Below are 16,839 nucleotides of genomic sequence, written 5' to 3'. Positions count from 1 at the left end.
AAGTTTCTCCTGGGCTCCAGCAGACGTGGGAGGACTACTTGGGAGTAAAAAATATCCAAACTGAGGTCGAATTCCATTTTTTTTCCAAAGTAAATCTTGAACTATTTCACATGGGCATGTGAAAATTCTTGGCGTGCATGTGTGTGTGTGTGTGTGTGTGTGTGTGTGCGTGTGTGTGTGAGGGGGGTATTTCCAGGAAACTGTACAGTGAGTCAGGAGTGTAATCTGTAATCAACTGTTGAATCACCTGAGCCCCCCCTGAAAAAAGGGTGGTGGTAGAGGGTGGTGTAGGTCAGTCTGTGATGACTGACATGTATCCTTGTGAAGAAAGAGCTTCTGAAGCTGTTTCCGAAAGAACAAAACCTCTCATCAAAACACTTTTTAATGTTTGTTTCAAGCGGCTCTATACAAACTTTAGTGCTGTATGGACACATTCTCACATTAGGTTTGCCGTTTGTCCCGGTTGTGTTTATTATCTGATGCGGCTTCAGCTAGAAGGACATTTTAGAGGATTTTTATCATTAATCAGAACTACAATGATAAATTACAGAACTTACAGAATTACAGAACTTACAATGATAACGGTTTTAGTCACTTTTTAAACAAAAATGCCAAAAAATTCTCTGGTTTCAGCTTCTCAAATGTGAAAATTTGATGCTTTTCTTTGTCATACATAACAGTAAACTGAATATTTGGGATTTTGCACTGTTGGTCGGATAAAACGAGACATTTGAAGACGACGCCTTTGACTCTAGGAAAAATAACACATTTATTTATTAATTTATTTAATGGACAAATCAATTAATTGAGAAAATAATTGACAGATGAATCGATAATAAAAATAATCATTAGTTGCAGCCCTGGTCCTAATGTTCTTTTGTTATGGGATTGTGCTACAGATGTTAGATATATAAGTGATAATACACGATGAAGTGTCCTTAAAATACAAAAATAACAGAGAAGGCAGAGAAGAACACCCCAGTGCCAAGCACGATGGTATTTCCTCCACTGAGAATTTACCACAGTATTTTTAGACTTTTTTTATGCATCATACAGAATTAATTGCACTGGACAGGAAACAGAAAAGATCAAGGCTTTATCTTCGACTTCAGAAACGTTTTGCAAACCAAGATGTTTATTATAAAATGTGTTTGTAGAATGCCACACCATTACGGCCATTTCCTTTCTGTACTTCCTGTTAGCGTGAGTCCTAAGGCCAAGCCCTGATTTGGCACATTGGCCTTCAGGCAGCATAACGTTTTGGCACAACGCCTCGCTGAGTCACTCATTTCCAAACACTGACCACCAATCCATCTCAGGACATCAGTGTTTCTGAAACCATTAATTTGATGGGTTTGGCATCCCCGCCTACTAGAGCTGCCACCTGCATATAATTAGACTCGAGTATTACTACTTTATTACAGCTGGTATAAGCAAAGTTTGGTTTTTTCCCCCATTTCATCTCTGTTTCTTTCTGTGTTGAGTTTTGTGGTATTCCAATTACTCCTTGTTAGGAACATTCTCTTCCCGATTTCATCCTTTCCTCCCCCTTTTCTCCCTCCTCTCATCTCCCCCTCATTCCATCCACTCCTCCTCCTCCTCCTCCACTCCCTCGTTCCCTTACGGACCTGTACACATGCATACTTGAGTTATCCATGTGTGTTTCTGATCAGAAAAGTGTGACGTGTAAACAGAACAGGGTTTAGGCCGCTCCTCATTCCTCAGGTTGCAGCCTCAGGGTTTTACAATAAAAAGGTGAGTTATTGGTCCGAATATGTCTTTTCAGGTAGAATGACATCTGCTATTTTTTCTGACTCATTTCCAAATGGTTTCTGTGGAACATCAATGACAAAAAACCTCAAAACAGCTAATCATCATTCTTCTCAATTACTTAAGTATTGGGGTGGTTCTCTTTTTGTAATTTAATTACTATTGATTATCATCGTCTTATGAAGGGATCATGAACAATGCTGTACAGAAATGTTGCTATTTACATATTTTTGAAGAGAAAATTTTCATGTTACAGGTAAAATCCAAGCAGCAACTACCACTGCTTGAGGCTGAAGCCAATGTCTTTAAGAACCTTAAAATGCAAGGCCACCAACGGATGCTAGAAGCTGGCTCCAACTGACTCCCAACTTCTCTCTAGTAAAGTAAGTCAATCTTTTTTTTTTAACGAGTCATTTGTGGTCTCAATCACTAAATTCGGGCCCTCTAATAAGTGTGCTGGTGGTCTTTTTGGAAATTATTGCTCCGTAAGATTTGAAAACTTTGATGTCTGCCATGTGTTGATTGACAGCTGTGATTAAAACTTCACTGCTCTCACTTCACTATTGTTGCAATTTCGTTTTAATGATTTAATGATATGTGATTATGATACCTGCCCTGTTAGCCCAAGTGTACGCCGCCCTGTGTTCACAGTAAGCTAGCGGTCGCTCCGGTCTGAGGTAGCAGGGCAAACATCCAGAGCGTCGAAGGGAACACCCTGTACTCCTTATCTGGAAGGTCCTGGCTTCAAACGGAAAAAATAGAGGCAACCATGAGCTGCAACTCTGGGCTTCAAATCAGCTCCAGTGCAAACCAACGGGTGACGTCACACCTCGCTACGTCCATCTTTATATACAGTCTAGTGGTAGTATTTAAAAAAAGACACTGTGGCAGATAGAAATGCACCCAACACGCTGGTGTGAAGAGTTTTTGCACGCTGGTTACGTGCTCTGGGTGCCTCATGTGTTTGGAGAAGCAGATAAATGATGTTCAGCTTTTTCTTGTTGTTGACTGGAGGAGCTGTTTGACCTGACACACACAGCCTGGAAGAACATTACTGGAAAGCTCGGCAACTTGGGGAAAGTTTTTTTGACTTTTTACTTTATTATTACAGTGTTTTTCATTGTGGGGGGAATTTTTTAGGCATCCCATTGTGATCGCAACAACATGCTCATCACTTATGCCGTATAAACATAAATTAAATGTTAACCAGTAACATGTAGGGTCAGTGATTACAGATTGCTGTTAGCCAAAGTTCTAGACAAATGTTTTCCACAAGGTACCAACTTCAGTTTTTCTTCAAGTATTTATGTAATTTTGGCTGTTCCTATCTTGGATCAGTCTAATTCCGGGATCTGGATCTTCACTGTTTTGACATACGAGAGATAACAGCAGAATGTTGATGGCACCATTGGTGTTCCAGACACACACACAGTCTGAGAGAAGAATATGTTTATAGTACACTTAGTATTAACAGGAGGTCATGTTGATGGGTCTATCACCTTCGCAAGGGAGATTATCTTAGCTTGGCCTGTACTCCTTTGTAGCAAGTAACAAATGATCTAATATGCAAAGGTCATGGACTTTAAAACCTCTGGATATACAGCTTGACGCTACACAACACTGACAAAAGACTGATTCTTTTTAAGGATGTTACAAATGATATGAATTGTGATTCATCTGCCTGGAGAGTCATTTTTCAGGAATACACAAATTAACACGGTATTTGATATCTAACTTTGGCCCTCGCTTTATAGCAGCAGAATGTTTTGTTCCAAGATGTCTGAAATGTCTCCTCCTCCAAAGTTATAAATTGAAGACAATGTTCTTCCATTAATGAATTTTGTGCGTGTTATTTTTCGTTCCCTGGACACTGATAAAAATACCTAAAAGCAAAGTTAGGTTTGGAAACACTTAGCTTGTGAAGAATGCAGCCTGTGTTTGTCTCAGGGTTAATTAACAAAAAGAAATTTAACAGCTGGCATTGACTGAAGCCATGAGAACTACTGGCATCATGAGCTTCAAGGGTCATGGTGTGATAAGTCTTATTCCTGGCAGCCACAATGATATCACTCAGGGTCAATGAGCAGAAAGTGCCTTCAGTAGACAGGCTTTGTTGGAAAGTTTGAAAACCAACAAGCTGAATAAAATAGAAAATAGCAGTAGGTTACTAACAGGTTCAAATATGGAATCTGAAAAAGGCTTAATTATTAAATGAGTGAATTCATAAATCAAACACTGAACAAAGAAAAACACCAGGAGAGAGTTCAAGTAAGTTGCAAGCTATTAATGTGTGTAATTGTCAATGTGAAACAGAAGTCTATCTTTAGTAAACATCCCAACTGACCACTGTAAGTATTCTGTCACCATGGCAACATCACTGTCCACCACCAGCAAACAAACCGTCTGTATGAACACCTGCTCCCTCTCTCTCTCTCTCTCACACCAACACACGAACAATGTAAAACTTGTGTCGAGCCACGTTTAGCATGGCACAGCAATGTGTTGTGTGTGTGTGTCTGTGTGTGTGTGTGTGTTCTGGTATTCACATCATTTACTTCCTCAGCTCATATAGTTCAGGAAGAGACAGTTTGTATAGCTCACATTGCCAAGTTAATGAATGAATGCTTGAATGAATGGAAAAAATGATCGCAAATATGACACTAAGGCATTGTGTTCAAAACAGCGATCCAGTTAAAAACCACATGTATGTAACTACAAAAATTTTTATATTTTGATGGTCCCAGTAGATTACTTGAATGTTAAAAAAAACTGCATCAAAACTGTCAGATATGACAAATATATTTACATGTGCACAGTAATACCTTTCCCACTAATACTTTGAGTAAACATCATGATTGTATACTCTTCATAATGATCTTATTTACATGACTTAAGTGTTGATTTTGGGAAATGTATTGAGGGGGAGCAGCCTGCACCTGTTGCCAAAGCACTCCAGATATTTTTTTGGATCTAGTGGAATAGGTTGATTTAGTGGGAACAGGGAGTTTGGTGTACAGGAAAGTACAGACATTGATAAACTCTGTCTCCTAGAAATGATGTCAATATCATGTACCAATAGGGCTGAGCGATATGACCAAAAAATCTCATATCCCGATAACGATACCTATCCCGATATAACACATTTTAATTCAATGAATAAACAGTTGGTTAAACAACATAAATAAAGACTCTACTGCGTTTTGCTGTAATTTATAGCTGTTTCTCTGCTCTTTCTCAGCGCTGCGGGGCTGAGCCCTCCGCGCGTGTGCAGCGCAGCAGAATAAAGACCGTGGATGTATAAGAAGAGACAGACAACTAAACTCATTACGTTACTGTAAGTGCAATAAAAGCTTTGGGAGTAAAAAGCCAAGAATGAGTAATTTATCAATGTGATCCGTGCAAAAAATGGACAGACTCCAAATGATGAAAAATATTGCCGTAAAGAGCGTAATTTGCGTCACAACAATATAAACGATAGAGCAAAATATGAAACGATACGACATTTTTCTCTCGTCACACGATATATATCATCATATCGCACAGCCCTATGTACTACTAAATAGTTTTCCCAATTACATGACATTGATAAATGTATTTGTCTGGATTATGTTCACTGGTATGAGTGAATGAAGCTCTAACTTTACACAGTTGTGAGGAGGTGGTTGGGGTGGATGGCGGGCGTACAAGTCCATGATCTTTCCCTAAACTTAACCAGATTCTCTAGTTGCCTAAACATAACCATAAAAAAATTGAATAATGTTGTAGTTTCTACCATCGGATATTGTACTGCAAGACCGGGTTCTGGACTTGCCAGATATGTTAATTGACAACATTTTCTCAATATTTTAAATGTCATTTGGGCATTTCAATAAAAAAAAACATGTAGACATAACTTCTACAAGACAGGGTTGTCCACACTGATTTTTTGTTTTATTGTGCATGGAAAGTACAGTCCTGTTGCTTTAGGGTGGCTACAATAATTTAATCAACTTGTACACAGGACTAGAAAGAATCACCCATTAATATACTCAAGTGATATCATCATGTGATAACGTGTGCTTCAATATTTCCTCTGTAAGCACTGAGCATCCATCCTAATAAATGTGTTAATAACATGGCATTATAGCCATACTTTCTATTTAAAATTACAAACAAGAACACAGCTAATGGTTGCAGTTAATCTTTTGAACGTAATAAGTATCCACAGAGCAGCCTCAGCATCATAGCAACCACTGCGACTAAACATAACCTGAAACTAAAATGCCTCAAATATGAGCGTGCACGTATGTGTGTTTTACCGAGACCTTCTATTTCACCCTCTAATTGTCCTAATTGGAGCATCTCTACTTCTCTGCTGCATTTTAATCCCTGCCAACAAGGAAAGTACCTGGCACAAACACACACACACACACACACATACACACACACAGATTCCTATTCTAGACACGTAATCATATACTGTAGCCAAAGATGAAATTAATATGTGCCTGGACGCAGAGTGTGAGCAAGCATGTGAGTGTTTTGATCCTGAAGGTGCTCTCACTGGAATGCTCTTATCTGGGTCAAATGTTGAGATGGCATTTTTGGAAGATGCTGCGTGTGTGTGTGTGTGTGTTTGTGCGGTGTATGTTTGTGTGGCTGTGTGTGTGTGTGTGTGTGAAGGATACCATTAGCTGAACAAATCTGGCCTTTGTGGTAATGATAGGGGTGGCAGGCTGCCAAGCAGACAGATAATACCACAGTAGTTGGTGACTGAGTGATTTCAACTAGAGGCTGTTTCACCTCAGCAACAGTCCTCAACCTGCAGGTCAGGGCTCCACTGGCGGTCACACAGCGATCTCAGGAATGTGCAAATTTATGTTTTTAAAGTGGTAATCTGTGAAATCCTCGTCACGTGTTTTTCCTATATCTTTGGTGCTCATCCCTCACTCGTCACTTACAAAACACTTGTTGAGGGTGTCGGCAGCGATATGACGTCTCTTTTCTTGTTTTCTTTTTTTTTGTTGTCGATCAGGTTTGAGTTTCTATAGGTGGTGCTATTCTTTCTTTCAGTACTCTCTCATTCTTCATAGTCTAGCACCTTTATGGCTCTTTGGATGGCGATGTGAGACTGACCAAAAGACCAACTTTCCACTTTGGGTAACATGTTAACTAAATTTATTTTGACGTGCAGGTTGTTAATTTTATGATGATTGTGGGTTTTTGACTTTTGTTTATTTTGCCAAAAATCAGAATGATGAAGTCCAGACACGCACACACAACCTGTTAGAGATGGCTCTTCTAGAGGCCACCGGGACTCTAAGGTCGCAAATAATGATTTCAAAAATTAAGGAATAAGTGCAGAAAGAGAAAAACGAATGAAATGGAAGACAAAATGTAGTGATGCTGTCAAGTGGATATTTTTGTAAATACATGCTTTGCTTCCAAGTGTGTAAATCATAGTGCACCAGAAAGGAAGAAGTAGGAAGTATCCTATCAATATTATTTGGTATTATAAGACAGACTTTTTATTTCTTACTATAACTTGCTACGGGCAATTTAATTTTAAAATATCATCCATCATGTGGCTTGTTTGACTTAAAATGTAGAAATACAGAGATCCTTTGTGTCTTTTGTGCTGCTTCTAGGATTTGGTGGTCTTGAACTTAATAGAACTTGTGGGTGAGTTTAAGTTTATCAGCCCCATGATCAGTTTATTTACTGAATCTACCACGATAGAGAAACATGACACTTTTGTTTTATTGTGAAGGAGGAAGAGGTGATGAATGATGCTACATTAAGTCTCCAAAAACTGCATGAAATACTTATTTTGATCATCAACAATCCAACTAATAGTTTGTACAAACTAGTTAGCGTAGATAATATCATATTGCATTCTTTTTTATCTCTCATACATGTTGTATTTGTATACAAGCCATTTCTCAAATACTTTCTTTTACCAGTGTTACTTTTCTCTTCTGATTTCTGAAACTTCTGACAGTTTCAATTTGAACTTCTGACAAATGCGGCATTGCGAGTGAGAAGTCTTTAACCTCCTGCAGCTTGATGTCTGTTTTTGTTTTGTAAAGACACTCCGATCCAGATGGCAACTTGGCGGGTCAACACTGAGATAAGAAGAGACTCTACGTCTTAATAGTCCACACTTCCTCTCAAAACGTCAGAAGGTCTGGCTTCATAAAAATGTTGAGTGGGTATCAAAGGAAATGTGACATGTGCAAAAATTGAGTTCGCAAAATTTTGTTTCTAGTATATTTCTGCCTTTAATGTACTGTTGTACATCAATGTACAGTTGTAGAGGTCAATGATTCAAATATTCTGGTGTTACATATTAGCTTCAGAAGATTGACTAATAGTATTTCTTCACTTGGTATAAACTGGACTTGTGCACAACTCAGAAACCCAGACAACAGTTGGATTTCACAGAGTAATGCATGGGAACTTGAGCAAACAAAGCAGTCTGCCACACACACACACACACACACACACACACACACACACACACACACACACACACAGACATACTTGTAGAAGTGATTAAACCCAGCAGGACTCCAGGCCTCAGCACTTGTCTCCTCACTTACTGACAGCTTTGGAAGTGTGTGCATGTGTGTGTGTATGTGTGTGTGTGTGTGTGTGTGTGTGTTAGTGACACATTATTGTCCTCCAACAGAATACCCTCCCTCCACCGCCACCACTACCAGACCACCCCCCCAGGCATATGCATGTCTTTACATGACACTAATGCTATCCGTCTTCGTCTCTCTGTCTCTACTCTCTGGGTACACGGGGGGAGAGAGAGAGAGAGGTGGAAGCTTGGGGACTCAAACATGGAGCCAGAATCAACAACCTGATGGGACAGATAACGACAAATAATGTTTGCTCAACCATGTGTGTGACTGCCCGTGTTTGTTTGTGTGTATTTGAGTACCTCTCCTCCTCTCTCGCTCCTGGAGGAGGCGTAAAGAAGTCAGGAGGTGCAGGCGGTGGAGGTTGTTGTGGACTCCGAGCTCCAAGAGGTCACACTCTGAGAGGTGGAGCAGATCCTAGAGAACATAAACAAAAAACGTTAACAAAGTTACTCTGAACTGGTATTAATCCTTCCATACATGTATGCTAAAATGGTTAATAATAATAATAATAATAATAATGCTGCTCTAGATAAGATCCTGTGAACTCAAATATATGATCAATATTTCTGTAATGATGCGTGTGTAGCGTGAAGATCTCTAAAGCTTCTAAAGCTTTCCTCATTGTTTTGGTTTTGCTGGTCTCACTGGTTGAGCCGCCCACCCCATCCCCAAATATAAAACTGTCAACAGCCTGTGCAGGCACACATTCTCACAGAAGTTGTTCCTGCCCACGATGAAATATTGTACAGCAAAGAGCTAACAGATTAAACAAACAGCTGGCAAGAGAAGTCATATCTTACAATCTAAAAAGGGATATTTTTCTCGTGAGTTGGCAAACAATTGCAGAAAAAAGTGGTACCGTGTGGTGTTTTCGTTGCTCTCTATTTAGTCTTTCATGGAGTTTTTTTTTTTAGGTTCTTTGCTATCATAACTGCAGGATCTTATTATTAGAAACAACACACTTACTGTGTACAGATTAGGGCTGCAACTAATGTTTATATTCATTATCGATTAATCCGCCAATTATTTTCTCAATTAATCATTTTGGACCAACAGTCCAAAACCCCAAATATTCAGTCTGTCATGTATGACAAAGAAAATCAGATAATTTCTTGTATTTATGCTTAAAAAAGTGACTAAAATGATTATTAGATTATCAAAATAGTTGCTAATTAGTATTTTGTTGATTGACTAATTGATTAATTAGCTCATTGTTGCTGCTCAAATACAGATTTCCTTTAACATTATGGTCAGATGAAATTTAGCTCCATGACCTAGAACTACCAACTGAACTTTGACATTAAGCTCAACAGGGTCTCAACACTGATTTCAACCAACATTAGGAGTTCATCTTACTGAGACACTTTAACAGTGACAGACAGTCATGTATCATCTTTAACATTCCCTGTCCTCCTCCTCTCCTCCTCTTTTTTTCACATTTCATGATTTTGCATGTGTCATCTAGAAAGGGATTGAAAATATTGTCTGTTTATGCTCTGTGAATAAAAAGGATAGAGAAACAGCCCTCACTGAAAAGAATCAAGACTCAAGTCAAGACCAGATTGACTGATGTATGATACTGGAAAGGAGGTCTGTTAAACATGCTTCTCAGGTGCTAGGGGTTGAACTGTTTACTATGACTATGTTTGAGGTGAACAAAAATACAATTTAAAGATGACTTTGATGTTGCATGCAGCTTACATGAAACTGTAATCAACTCCATAAGTTGAGTTAGATTGTCATACAGGGAAGACACCTTGCGCTTAGTGGACGTCAAGAAACGCTCATTCTGTCTAGACAGGTCGGTGGCTCCAGCAGAGCAAAAGAAAAATGAGACTATTGGTGACCTCCTGTCTTCCAAAAGTGTGCCATCTCCTCCCCTCATCCTGCTCCTGTCATTATAGCGTTGTCTTAAACACACAAACAAACACACCCTGCCTCACTTCAACCCTCACTGTGGTATTAATGTAAACGACCCTTGAAACAGCCCAGTGAGGGAGAGCCACACAAGGTCTTTGAACCAGAAAACAACCTTGTACAGGATTGGAACAACACACACACACACACACACACACACACACACACGCACACATGTAAATGACACACACTGTGTCATCACAGGACGCTCCCAGCTCAAACCAAGGCCTTGTTGTTTTGGTTCCTTAACAATATGACCATTCTCTCAGTTCATCACAAACACTGCTTTATTTAGACTACACGCACATACAGTGGGCAAACTCATAAATACACACACACACACATACACACACACACACACACACACTCTCATGAAAACAGTGCACAATCAATTTACAATAACTCATAGAGCAAGTTAGAAGTTATACCCAGATCCACAACCACACACACATACCTGCATACCAATGTAGCCAACTGCACACATGCATGCACACAAACACACAAAGTCACCTACACACACATACACACACACACACACACACACACACACACACACAAAAGCAACAGAAAAGCAACAGTTTCAAAAATGAACTAATAAACAAATTCAGACAAACATACATAAAGCAAACATGTTCGAAAACCACAACCACTGCAAATGTACAGGCGCACACACACACACACACACACACATACACACACACACACGCACATGCACAGACACACACAAGCCGGTCATTGTGGTCAACATGCCTAGACAGCTCAGTAATAACATGTTAGTAGGTTAAAAAAGACAACGCTACATTAGTTCTGCTGATGTTGACACATCTGCCTGTGTTTGTGCGTGTTTGTGTGTGTGTGTATGTGTGTATGTGTGTGTGTGTGTGTTTGTGAGACATCGCTGGCATATCACAAGCCTAATCTATCTCTGAATCTACCTCTCCCCCCTCCCTCTATCTTTTCTCATCTCCCTTTGAGCCCAACAGCAAGTTGACATGTTATCTTTATCCAGATCATGCAGAGCTGAACAACAATATGAACTCTCATACCAGTCCTGTGGAGAGTTGTTATAGCAGTTGTGGGTGTTGATTTTGCCCTCGTGAATGGTGTTGCAGCAGTGAAGTTGCTCGTGAATGAAAAGACAGAGTGGAGTCGTATGGACAGCAGTGGGCATTAAAGACCTAAAGAATAACTGCAATCTGGATATTTTTTTAAAAAAAACCTGCATGAATCAATATTTCTCATTAAAATTGAATCAAATGAGTTTGTAAACTTGGATCTGGGGCACTGTGATGCCTTTTAGCCCCTTATAGCGAATTGTTTTGGTTTTTACATATTTTTATGTAAAAACCAAAATTATTTCATTTAAAATTATTTCACTGTTCACATTGTCCTAAGAAAACAGGAACTGGGTCACATATAACAGAACATTATAAATCACTTTTGGTTACTTTTATGTGTGAATTCAGTCTTATTCAATTAGTCGGGGTAACCAACGAGAGCAGAATTTCCTCTAACCAAGATCCCATACATGCCCCCGGGGAATGATCGCTGGCGGGAAAGTCCATCTGTGCATAGGAGGTTACACATTTAAACATTAGGATGAAATACACAACTTGTTTAGTGCTTTCCTGACTTGTCGATGATGCATTTAAGTATTTTGTATATATTTTGAAGCTAATGCGTAAAAATCTACAACACAATTGTGAAAATTATAAAAAAGTTGTGTGATGCCTTTTGGTCTTTACATGCCTTTACCCATTGTCAGTGTTGATGATGTTGGCTGAGTTGGTTTTATCACAGTTAACACAACACAAAGTGTTGTGTTAACAAGTAGCCTGAATGTCTAAGATGCACTGAGCTGGATATTGTTGTTATAATAGCCAGAGAAAGGTTAGCAACGCTGTGCTGAACTCGTTATGCATGGAGGATGGTTGAGGAGGAAAAACATATTCACATTTGTTGAATACATGACTCCTGGTCCTTATGCTCCCTATTACTGCAATTACTCTGTACTCAGTGGTTAAAAAAACTCACCAGAGAAGAAGAGAGAAATGTTAAATCATGATGGTACAATATATAATATCTGTTTTTAAATATAATGAGGTAAAATGGTGATTTTTGCCACCAGAAATTTCTATTCTTGTATTTTACATCAACTACAGAGACCTTCAATTAAGTACACATTTAAATATTACATTTGTTGTTAAGCTCAGACAGTAATTTCATCATAGGAATTTCACACAGCAACTTTAATGTAAAACTTCACAACAGTTAAATGAGATTGGAACAACACTTTCTTTTCCTTGTCTTTCCGTGTTTTCAGTGTCTCTCCGTGCGACTCTCACCTTTTTTTTTTTAGTAGCTCTGCTCATTATGTCTTTACTAATAACACCAGTGCATTAAGGGCTAAACATCAGTGGGAGGTAATAGACTAATTTGTGTCTTATTGGCTGATCAATCTCGTATTTTAGCCAATGGCTGTGTAAGGTTCAGAATGAATTTGGTTAATGGCTGTTAGAGCAGCCTCCAAATCACTGTCCATTCAGTCTAATGGGACCACGATTAAGTTTTATTGGCTGCTTTATTAGGCTGCTTTGGGAAACAATCACAGTTTACACTCTTAGTAAAAACTGATCTTCCAGTTGACTCTGCCAGTCTAAAAATATTCTCCTCTATGATGTACAACTGTATATGTGCAGTACGCTGGGCGATATATCGATATTATATCAATATCGTGATATGGAACTAGATACCATCTTAGATTGTGGATATCATAATATCGCGATATGGCGAACATTGTCTTTCTTGGTGTTAAAGGTTCATTACAGTAAAGTGATATAATTTTCTGAACTATTTGCCTTTACCCACTTAGTCATTATATCCACATTACTGATAATTATTTATCAAAAATCTCATTGTGTAAATATTTTGTGAAAGCACCAATAGTCATCCCTACAATACTGTCGCAATATTGATATTGAGGTATTTGGTCAAAAATGTTGTGATATTTGATTTTGTCCATATCGCCCAGCCCTAATGTGTGATAGCATTTTTAAAACTGTATGTATTGTTTAAAAAAATGTATTGTGGCACCTCGGTATAAAGCATAATTATCTGTATGTTTAATTCTCTCTGCAAAGTACTATTAAAAACCTTTATTCTTACACCTGTGTATTGTTCTGAAAAACACCAAATTTAACCCAGTAATTCAGAAACATGGATCATGCAGATTCCGAAATTCTGCTTTATTTTAGATCAACAGTACCTTGCTCAAGTAGTTATTCATGAGGTTCAGAAGTTATAAGACAGAAATCTGTCATAATCCAATTCACTCCCACTTCAAACTGATGGGCTAAATTCACGTAAAATCTTTAATCATATCCTTAAAACCTTAAAACTATGATTTTTAAAAAATTGTTTGACTTTTTGTGAGAATAATGTTATTTGCTTTCTTGCAGAGAGTTAGATGACAAGATCAGTCTCATGTCTGTATTAAAATGATGCTACAGCCACTAGCTGGTTAGCTTAGCTTAGCACAAAGAGTGGAGACAGGGCTAACAGCTAGCCTGGCTCTGTCCAAAGGTAACAAAATCCACAAACCAGCACCTCTAAAATTCTAATCTAATTGGCAAATTATATCTTGCTCATTCCGTATAACAACAAAAGTGTAAAAATGTGTAAAAATTGCAATGTTATGGGGGATTATGTGCCTGACTATTTCTCTCTGCTGGTTGCCTGGCAACCTCACAGTAAAAACAAGGCATCAGGAAGTTGTATCAAAGTAAGAAAACTTACTAAAATAATTCCCAAAATGTTGAACTATTCCTTTAAGATGGATTCGTGAAGCTAGGTCCCGTTTCATGACAGCGGTTTGTGAGCTCACATGCTCATGCATGGGAACAGTATTTCTTTTTATTAGTTAAATGTGTCAAAATGAATGAGAAGAAATTATCTCATGTTGCGAGTCACAGCTTGCATGTTACAAATTTGGTGAAATGGGTCCCTAGTGACTATTTGCGGTGAACAAAAAACACATTTCCCACCATATCTGACCCAGCTGCTCTAAATCCAATATGGAGGCTGTCAGTCTGTTTGAGTAAATGAAGTACTAAGTTTATAAGCGTTAACAGACTACACTAAACAGTAACTTCAATAGTTTATGTACCTTGATAAATTGCATTACAGAGAGGACAGCTGACTTTTTCTATTTACTTTCTTCATCCACATTTTCTCAGAACATCTGGGGATTTGTCCCGATAACTTGTAGTTGTGTTTAGTCTACTGCTAACTCAAGGGTTTTTTCAGGAACAGGGAAATGTGTTTTGAGACATTTATTTACGATATAGTGACAATAAATACGAAGTTATGTAAATGAATCATTAGATTGTGGTGGAGTTTGTTGGTTTGGAAATGTACGTGGGTTTGCGTTACCTCTACGCCATCGTATTCCTGCTCCAGCGCTGTGCAGTATTGTGGCAGTCCCAGCTGGCTCAGCCATCGCGAGATAGACTGATGCTTCATGGTGACACACATAAACACACAGACATGTACACAGACACGGACACACACTATGATACACACTTTCTTTCTTCAGATGGAACCTGAAAATGGAAAAGAAATAGCAGATCAACTGATTAGTCTAAACAATAACCATCCGAACTAATTAACAAAATGTCGACACAACTAAACGATGTGAAATCTGTATGTTTAAACACACACAACTAAGATCACTCATCTCCTCTCTGCTCAGTAACCTCATTAGTAATGGCTTAGGAATCTGACAGTTTACCATTAGTTAGGGTTTTGCAAAGCTATAAATGATATGAAATGTTTATCCAATTAGGGCGGCCTGGATGGAGAAACTGAGAAATACAGTCACGGACAAAATGTGGGAGGTTTCACTGAAAATATTCAAGCCAGTTCAGCCAGCACAAGACATAACATGATACTATATAAGGTTGAACATAAACTGTACTCCTCTTGTACCAGAGTGTAAGACATATTCACACATAGAGTTTACAGCTGTGTGAAATGATTTTAAGATGAACGAGTGTTCGTTTTATCGATTCTAATGGGGAGTATAAATCATTTTTGGTTATGCTGTTTCACATTTTTGCAATGACTTTCAACACAGAGTAGACTCCAGCCCTACTAAGTACTCTATAAAACCAGGTATTTCCACTGTTAAACCATGTAAAAACCAAAACAAACCAACAAAAAAAGTTACCTCTGCAGCCCTAAAAATCTGAAAAAGATAACATTTCAAAAAGCACCTGAGGGAGATGGGGATGTATAGTGACTTGGGAAAATTCAGTATACACTACATCAACCACAAAGGAATAGTCTTTTAAAGTTTGGCGACCTTTAGTAAAGTACATTTTGTAAACTTCTAGTATTTGATTTGCTTGTGATTAGCAGTGATTTTTTTTTTCTTTCTATCTATTGTGCATGTATCGGTTGCTGTGGTTGCTGCTGCATACAATCGCCCTTACATAAAAGGGTTAAATAAAGTTTAACTGGATTTAATTTAATTTAATTAGCTCATCAACTGCTAAATATGTGACGCATCAATCAAGTTTTGTCAGAATGTTCGTATACCAACTATTCTTTAAATTCGTACCATTAATAACTGTTAATTTCCTAAAAATAAGATAAAAATACAGGCTACTGATTTATGATTGATAATGACTGTAATTTGTTATTTTCAATTTGGGTTCCTGTATTTGTGCTTCTGGGCAGCATATTTACTAAATGGGTGATTTATTTCCCATACCAAGGCAAGTTCTGTAGCCAAGTTCATTCTTTATCAGTCTAATGAGCAGTCAGCAGCAACACTACACAGACCCTTTAATGCTTTAAACACCTCTGGGTGATGATGTCTCAGAGTCAACAGGAGACTGATACTGACACGGAGAATCAAACTCAGCGTCCGTATCTGCAGCGCCAGTCGAGATAGAGCCACAAAACATTAAACAGCAAACACTGGAACTGTTGTACTGGGAATAAGAGCTGATATCACCTGAACGCCCCTGCTGATTACTACCACAAATCATGTTACCAAGAAGCACTAAGTTGTCTCTATGGCAACATAACACACAGACACACAAAGACAAGGCAATAAAATAATGAATGATGACAGTGCCATGTCAAGATAAATCAACAATGTAAAGTATATTTGTAGTAATTTCCTAAAGCCCAAGGTGATGTATTCAAATAGATGTTTTCCATGTTGTCCTTAAAGGTTCAATATGTAAGAAATGGCCACCTGATCCAAACAAATAAGAGGCAGCATATCACCCCTCACCACCACCATTATCACTCACTGAGTATAGCTTAATGTTTACAGTGAATCTGCGCTATGGCGTTGTTAAGATATCAAAATGCTACGGAGACATTAGAGCCGGCAGTAAATTACAAAGAGCTGCACAGATCAGAAAGCGGTTTCACCACGGGGATAAGTTACAACATAACTCTCAAGTAACAACTATACAGTTACACACATGCCCCTAAGGTAGGTGTAAAT

General features: G+C 38.4%; 1 protein-coding gene across 1 annotated transcript in view; it reads right to left on the bottom strand.

Annotated features, from left to right (window-relative positions):
- The window catches only part of bcar3 (BCAR3 adaptor protein, NSP family member), an 82,295-nt gene that overhangs the window by 55,410 nt on the left and 10,046 nt on the right, over positions 1–16,839 (bottom strand). The window contains exons 2-3 of the mRNA XM_067596326.1: positions 14,748–14,917; positions 8,699–8,813 (exon numbers count right to left, since the gene is read on the bottom strand). Coding sequence (XP_067452427.1) covers positions 8,699–8,813; positions 14,748–14,849 — 217 coding nt within the window. The 5' untranslated portion in view covers positions 14,850–14,917. The remainder of the gene's footprint in view (positions 1–8,698; positions 8,814–14,747; positions 14,918–16,839) is intronic.

This window comes from Thunnus thynnus, chromosome 8 (genome assembly GCF_963924715.1).
Source record: "Thunnus thynnus chromosome 8, fThuThy2.1, whole genome shotgun sequence".
NCBI lineage: Eukaryota > Metazoa > Chordata > Actinopteri > Scombriformes > Scombridae > Thunnus > Thunnus thynnus.
Note: the sequence above shows the minus strand (reverse complement) of the source record. Positions and strands in the feature narration are given on the sequence as shown.